General features: G+C 40.5%; 1 protein-coding gene across 2 annotated transcripts; it reads left to right on the top strand.

Moving 5' to 3' along the window:
• Window positions 1–518: 518 nt before the first annotated feature.
• HNRNPDL (heterogeneous nuclear ribonucleoprotein D like) lies at window positions 519–7,026 on the top strand. 2 transcript variants are annotated; one of them, XR_008529907.1, is made up of 9 exons: window positions 519–976; window positions 1,744–1,912; window positions 2,015–2,176; window positions 2,640–2,771; window positions 2,908–3,022; window positions 3,514–3,684; window positions 4,001–4,093; window positions 4,464–4,568; window positions 5,242–7,026. XR_008529907.1 is itself a non-coding variant. In XM_054582328.1 (8 exons), the coding sequence occupies exons 1-7, from the start codon at window positions 534–536 to the stop codon at window positions 4,069–4,071; spliced, it is 1,263 nt and encodes a 420-aa protein (XP_054438303.1). In that variant the 5' UTR covers window positions 519–533; the 3' UTR covers window positions 4,072–4,093; window positions 5,242–7,025. The 2 variants fall into 2 exon arrangements, 1 of the variants encoding a protein (XP_054438303.1); XM_054582328.1 differs by lacking the exon at window positions 4,464–4,568 and having other exon boundaries at window positions 5,242–7,025.
• The last annotated feature ends 722 nt before the right edge of the window (window positions 7,027–7,748 follow it).

Here is a 7,748-nt window from a genome sequence, read left to right as displayed (position 1 = left end):
GTTGGCCTTACTGCAGTTGCCCGGTTTCGACCCATCGGCTAGGGAGGCCTGTCGCCCCTTTTGGCTCGCGCGCCTATAGCGGTAGCGGAAAAGGCGCCGGCGCCGCGCCGCTGCCCGCAAGGTCCGTCGCGCGCCAGCTTCCTGTTCGGTTCGTTCCAGCCAGCTCGAAGACAAAACACGCTTGCGCGCAGCAGACGGGCAGGCGCGCTCGTCGCCTCCTCCGTCGGTGCCGGGCGCAGTCCGCTTTTTCCTGGAGCAGGCGGGCTGCGGTGCTAATCGATAGCAGCCACCGCAGCAGTTCCGCACTTGGGGACGAGGGCAGAGGAAGGCTGGGTTGTCGGCTGTTGCTAGGAGTGAGCTGGACCTGACGCCAGAGACAGAAGCTCTCAAGGAGGGAATTGGCCCTGCGACTGCGCTGCTCGGGATTTTTGAACCCAGGACTCTTCGCCCCTTCGTTTTTCTCTTCTGACGCTTCTCTCATCCCAAGCCCGCGTCCCCTCACCCGCGAAGTCGCTCCTCACCGGAGGGCCACGATGGAGGTCCCGCCCCGGCTTTCCCATGTGCCGCCGCCATTGTTCCCCTCCGCTCCCGCTACTTTAGCCTCCCGCAGCCTCTCCCACTGGCGGCCACGAGCGCCGCGGCAGCTCGCTCCGCTCCTCCCTTCGCTCGCTCCCAGCTCCGCCCGACAGGGGGCGCGCCGAGCCCAGCGCCACGTCACCGCCCAGCAGCCCTCCCGATTGGCGGGCGGGGCGGCTATAAAGGGAGGGCGCAGGCGGCGCCCGGATCTCTTCCGCCGCCATTTTAAATCCAGCTCCATACAACGCTCTGCCGCTGCTGCTGCCGGGACTCGAACTGCGCGCCAGCACCTCCCGGCCGACAGCTCCGCCACCATGGAGGACGTGAACGAGTATAGCAACATAGAGGAATTTGCAGAGGGATCCAAAATCAACGCGAGCAAGAATCAGCAGGATGACGGGTACCGCACGCAGCTCCCCTCTCCCTCAGCGCGTCGCACGCGCCCTTCGTCCCTCGAGATCCGCGCGCTGCCCACATTCTTGCCCGGAGTCGATTCCCCGCGTGCCCGCTGGGCCCCACTAGCTTGAAGGGAAGAGGAAAGTAGGAGACGGAGGGGATGACTCGAGAGGCCCGTGGAAGGTGGGGGAAGGGCGGAGGGGTTGGAGGCGGAGGGCGGTGGCGTCTGTGTCCCGATTGCGCAGGCGCCGCGTGGGGCCGGAGGGGGAGGGGCCGCCTCGCTGCGCCACATGCTGCAGCTGCCGCCGCCTCTTCATTGTCTCTCTGTTAGGGATCGGCACAGTTTTCGTGAGAAGAGTTTAGAAAACTCTTGGTTTGAGAACCATGGTGCAGTGGTACACGTCTCCAGAGCGCGTTATAATGAGTTCCCTAAGAGGAACATCGGCTTGACAACTGAGGAAGAAGGTGGACTTGTGAGGGATTAGTTTAGGAAGTTGGGTTTTCTAAAGTAGAACAGTGTTTAACATTTTGTTGGCTTCGGCCTCATTTAAACTTTTCGTTACGCAGTGTGGAGAGCAAGCTGTTTTTTGAGTAAGTCGTCTCGTTGGGAATTTGGAATTTTTGTGGTCTGTTGATAATATGTATCTGAAAACGTGGATTAAATTATTTACACATAGTTGAACTTACCTACTAATTTCATAGTTAAAAGAATCCCAGAATTGAAGTAATCTTTCGAGCTGCTGCTAACCTTTAAAAAACTTTTATTTCTAGTAAAATGTTTATTGGAGGCTTGAGCTGGGATACAAGCAAGAAAGATCTGACTGAATATTTGTCTCGATTTGGGGAAGTTGTAGACTGCACAATTAAAACAGATCCAGTCACCGGAAGATCAAGAGGATTTGGATTTGTGCTTTTCAAAGATGCTGCTAGTGTTGATAAGGTAGGAATGTGTTTTGCATGGTGCTGCTTTTGTGTGATTTTTGCAAACTGTTGGGAGAGTTGGTTGTATATTGCTGTCAAATTAAATAAATATGCTTTCTAGGTTTTGGAACTGAAGGAACACAAGCTGGATGGCAAATTGATAGACCCTAAAAGGGCCAAAGCTTTAAAAGGAAAGGAACCTCCCAAAAAGGTTTTTGTTGGTGGCTTGAGTCCAGATACTTCCGAAGAACAAATTAAAGAATATTTTGGAGCCTTTGGTGAGGTGCGCTGTGTGGTTGTTTGTGTGTTTTATATTTGATGTGTTGATGTAGCATTCATCCCTGGCCCACTTCTTACAGAACTTCATGTCAGGGGAGGGTGGGATTAAATTAATCCTCGAGTTCTTTATAGTCACCGTGCTCTTGTCACTGCCTTCTGTGCTGTAATGGAAACCAAATTCTAATTTATTTTGGCAAAAACATAGGTGTTTTAGTGTGGCCAGTGTTTGGACTTGTTAACTAGTGGCATTTGTAGGGTTCTAAATGACACTAAACAAAGGAAGTTTTGCTCTCACTTACAAATGTTTAACAGATAAAACAAAACATATAGTTTGATGTTGATATTAAGTAGCCATAGTCTCTATACAAAAGCCATCTGATTGGAATAACATGTTGAACTTTGCAAAGTACCCATGGGGTAGCTTTTTACCATTGCAGGATGATCTTGAGTGTGTTTCTTGATTTCAGATTGAAAATATCGAACTTCCCATGGATACAAAAACAAATGAAAGAAGAGGTTTTTGTTTTATCACATACACAGACGAGGAGCCTGTAAAGAAATTGTTGGAAAGCAGATACCATCAAATTGGTTCTGGGAAGGTAAAGCCATTTTAATTATGTTCAAAGGGAATTTTGAATTTCTTTTTATTAGCAAATAATTTCTCCATCTGTTTTGAGGCTATAATGACTTAACATTAGAACATCAATAACAATGTTTTTTAAAATTTGTCTATAGTGTGAAATCAAAGTTGCCCAACCCAAAGAGGTATATAGGCAGCAACAGCAACAACAAAAAGGAGGCAGAGGTGCTGCAGCTGGTGGACGAGGTGGTGCTAGAGGTCGTGGCCGAGGTGAGAGTTAATTCTTAGGAAATGACTTAATGGTTTAAGCTGTAAACTGCAAAATATGGAGAAGCCAATAGGAAAGTAAAGCAAGACTTAAATTGTCTTTAACATGGAGGATGCCTAATTGGGTGGGTGGGTTTTTGGTTTTACTGAGTTAGTGGTGTCACCTTATCAAAGAATGGGCACTATGACAATGTCATCGCTGATGTGAAAATGCCATTAAATATAGTAAACGGTATGATAGCTTTTTTTGAGCAGGAGTTTTTGCTTCAAAGTTAGACAGTCTCACCTGTCTACCTTTCTTCTGGTTTTCCATTACATTTAAGAAGCCTGATGCTAGCACAGTGCAACTTTCTGCCCATTTTTATAACTGGAATACTTTTGGCAATATAGATACCCATTTGTGTTTTTTTTAAGATTTGCATCATTTGATGTTAGAATTGGGGGGCGGGGGGCGGTCAGAAGTTGTTTCCTGACGATCTTGTGCATTGTTTCAGGTCAGGGCCAAAACTGGAACCAAGGATTTAATAACTATTATGATCAAGGATATGGAAATTACAATAGTGCTTATGGTGGTGATCAAAACTATAGTGGTTATGGCGGCTATGATTATACCGGGTATAACTATGGGAACTATGGATATGGACAGGGATATGCAGACTACAGTGGTAAGAATATTTAACTTAATTTCATAACCAGTCATATTAAAAATCCTATTCTGAAATTTGTTGCTTTTCAATTTATTGAAGTATTTGTAGTTAAATGTTTAAGGCATTTGATAGTCATAGGGTAATTATACTAATGTAGAAACTCTGGTTATAAATGTTTGAGAGTGTGTGATGTATGACTAGTTTATAATCGCTTTTAAAATAACCTGATTATTCTCATATTTGGCATGCACAGTGTTATACATTTAATAATAATACATATAATGAAACCATTTCATTAAAAACTCTTAACATAATTTCTTTCTTGTCAAAATAGGCCAACAGAGCACTTACGGCAAGGCATCTCGAGGGGGTGGCAATCACCAAAACAATTATCAGCCATATTAAAGGAGGGCATTGGAGAAAACAGGTGTGTATAAGAGTACAAGACACCAGTGGAAATGTCTAATTTAATTTAAAGATCAATAGACAAATGAAAAATAAGTAAAAACACTATTACGTAGCCTGTTTTTACTAAGTTGTTAATTTTTAATTGCTTTATTAGCCTGTTTTGCCTAAAGTGTCTATAGATCTTTAACTTTAAAGTTTTACCTCACTTTCTTTAGTATTACAGAAAAACTTTAAAGTTTTTCTGTTTGCTTTGTGTACCAGGTGGTCTAGAGGAATAATTAAACTTTTTTAGAACTATTAACAGGTAAAGTACTGAAATGGGTACAACTTAAGGAAAACACGAATGTTGTCTTCTAACTCTGACATTATACCTTGTTTGTACCCGCCAGCGGGAACTTCATTGCAGGCCGTGTGTCACCCTGACCACGTCTATCTCTGGGGGTCGCACGTTGCGGGCAGAGCGCAAGGCATACACCAGAAAACGCTGTCCTGTGGTATGGTCTCTTCCAACTTCATGTACCAGCGTAAAGATTAAAGTGGAAAACTTCAGACTTTGGCTTCTTTTTTAATCTTTTTGGAGATTAAGTGTCTAAACTTAACTTAAATGGTTTTTTACAGGAGTTAAAGTACATAAATGCCTTTTTACAGCTTAATCATTTTGGTCTTCTGTTTAGTGTTGTATTTCAATTGTGGAGCCTCATTTTAAGTGTTCATTCTTTAAGATTTAATGCTTGCTTTTTCTTTTTATAGCTAATAGTGAAATCTACAAACCAAAACAAGAACTTTAAAATCTGGGATGTGAATTAAAGATCATATGCACACAGCAATTTTTCTTGAAATAATCTTAAAAATTTATATTTATAATAGCATTTTACTTGGTTTACTAGAGATGCTTCTAGTAGACTAATCTAGCACAGTTTAATCTGTGGATGTGGGAAGGTTGCATTCCCAGATTCTCTTCTAAATAAATTTAAATGTGGTATCATTTGGGACCTCCAGGGCAAATTTATTAATTCCCCAAAAAGCATTTTGCCAATTAATATGCATGTGATCTTTAATTATTGAAGAAAAGAATAAAGTGAGGACTTAAGACAATTCATGAAAATGGACCTTTGAAAGCTTGTCAGCGTTGCACAAATCTAATTGCTATTTTGTTTTTATTTTTAGGAGGAGATTGCTAAAGTAACCCATCTTGCAGGACAACATTGAAGATTGGTCTTCTGTTGCTCTAAGATGATTATTTTGTAAAAGACTTTCTAGTGTACAAGACACAAGTGTCCAACTGTATATAGCTGCCAATTAGTTTTCTTTGTTTTTACTTTGTCTTTTGCTATCTGTGTTATGATTCAATGTGGATTTGTGTTTATACAAATTTTATTTGTATGATTTCATGTTAAACCTCAAATAAATGCTTCCTTATGTGATTGTTTTTCTGTGTCAGGTACTAAATAGCTCTGTAAAAGTGGTTTTAAATAAGCAATAATTAAGGCATGGTATATTTTGTAAGGAGTATTGGTCCATAAGGAGGAACTGTGGTCCTTATGAATAGCCAGCTACAGTGTCACCCTGTTGCCCATCTTTGTTAGATGTATTATCTTCTCCCAGTGTTCTTTTCCCTGTTAACTGAGGTGTCATGGATGTCTCCATGTCATAATCACTTGTGATTAGTGGAAGCTTTCTAGTAGACCGTGAGTCTTCTAAGGATTATATTCTGAAGAAAAGTACCCCTTTAATGACACAAAGCATGTTGATAGCTCCTTTTATGAATACTAATAATTTTGCTTTGTTCCTGTCTCTGGAAAGCTGTTTGTTATGATTTGCTAAATAGTCTTAATCTGGTCTGTTACACCTTTAATCATAATACCATGACTTTAATTGTTCTCTTGGTAAGGCCAGATATACCTGGGGGAAGCACTGTTACACTGATAGGAGCTACAGTTTTGAGAGTTACAAAAATAGTTACATTATCACACATGGATTTTGGCAAATAAGTTTGAAGTTATTAAAATTAGAGCAAAAATTAGGTTAAGGTATTTGAAGTAATGGCTATGTAAATTAGTTGCATTCTGTTATATCACAGCAAGCACCAAACCGAACAGTTCTCCATTAGAATATTCTTAAGAAACTATATCAGGTGTTAACTGTTAATGTGGTGTGAAGTCTTAGGAAAAGCCATGGTAGTAGATTTTGTTTTCTAATGCAGTTAGTGCATGAGCTGAGTAGCTAAGCATATCCATATTCAGACATAGGCAGGAATAATGGGAAATGGTATGCTTTTAGTCCCATATTAATGAAAAGCCTAAGTGTGACCATGTCATTAAAACATCTTCCTGGTGCATTCGAAGCAGTTTTTGCTCTAGATTTTGGAGGATTTCTTGGCTAAATCCAAGCTTTGAATTTTACATTAAATGTAGTTACTGGTTTTCTAAATTTGTCTATTGGTTTCATGTTTGCTACTAGGATTGGCATACGTGTTCACATGTGGAATAGTTGACCTTAAAGTGTAAACTTTTTATGCAGTTTTTATTTGGCGCCTGCAACTTTGTTCCAATGATGTTTGTACTTGCTGGGCTATCAAGTTGCAATGCTCTTGGCCTGTTTTGTTCCTGTTTTCCTATTTTGACCTTAAGTCTAGGCCAAGTACTAGTGTTGGCCATTGCAAGGGATTCTGTTTATTCTTTAAACATAACAACCCTAGGAAACAAAAGGGACATTTCATTTTAAGTTACGTTGTCAAAGTAAGTGCAGTGTCTTTAGGGTAGTGAATCCTGTAAGTTGAAGTTTATGATTAGGTGACAAGTTGACACTGAGTTTGTCCTTTCCCTGATCAAAAATGAATAAAGGCTTTTTAAACAAAATCCAAACTCTTCAATCAAGTCTTAATACATATCACTTAAGAAATACACTACATCTAGAGATGACTGACATCTTTTGCAAAGAATTGGAGGGGGAATGAGTATGCTTTTGTGTTTTCACTTATCTAAGGTGCTTTAGACTGAAGTCTGATTTTTGGGCTCTATGAACACCAATATGTAAATTTGAAATAAATATGCCAAGGCTATTACTATAGATGCTTCTGTTACAATGAACAGTAGTATTCAGGTTTCATTGTGAAGTCAGAACTAAGAAAAGTGATTTAACTATTGGGTGGGGGTAGAAATTTTGAAGTACCTATGATAAACATAACTAGCCAACCTGTATATCATGTTAAATATGCTTCCCGAATTGTTTAGATCAAGTTGTGTGTTAACAGAAACATTAGCAATTTTGGATAACATTACTATCCCATAGTCTCACAGCTATGTTTATAATAGGAATATTAAGAATTAAGCTGTCTACTGGACTACCAAACATGGATAAGCACAGGTATTATTTCATTCTCTTCCATGTTATCTTTTTCATAATGGTGACGGGAACTGAACCCTTCACTAATCTTTATTAATTAAAATAGATATCTGAAAAATCACTACCAAGAGTTCATAGGATATCAACTACAAGACACTAGTTGGAAAAGTAATTTGGGACACTGCAGATACATAAACGAGTATTTAGATGTGGGAGATGAGTGTGTGTATCATCTGAATTGATTACTAGCATTAAAATCAGAAAATATCACTATAAAAAAACCCTTCAGACTTTACAGCCTAATAAAATTGTCATTTACTGTGGTCTCA

The sequence above is a fragment of the Pteronotus mesoamericanus genome, unplaced genomic scaffold (genome assembly GCF_021234165.1).
Source record: "Pteronotus mesoamericanus isolate MK-2021 breed Mesoamerican mustached bat unplaced genomic scaffold, CSHL_Meso_final contig_69, whole genome shotgun sequence".
NCBI classification, from domain to species: domain Eukaryota; kingdom Metazoa; phylum Chordata; class Mammalia; order Chiroptera; family Mormoopidae; genus Pteronotus; species Pteronotus mesoamericanus.
The sequence above is the reverse complement of the archived record's forward strand: the minus strand, read 5'-3'. Positions and strand labels throughout refer to the sequence as shown.

Bases quoted from the DNA above. Each gene is read 5' to 3' on its own strand.
- HNRNPDL (XM_054582328.1), top strand. From the start codon at position 534: ATGGAGGTCCCGCCCCGGCTTTCCCATGTGCCGCCGCCATTGTTCCCC. The intron at 977-1,743 runs GTACCGCACGCA...TTTTATTTCTAG, and splicing joins AAGAATCAGCAGGATGACGG to TAAAATGTTTATTGGAGGCT. The intron at 1,913-2,014 runs GTAGGAATGTGT...TATGCTTTCTAG, and splicing joins ATGCTGCTAGTGTTGATAAG to GTTTTGGAACTGAAGGAACA.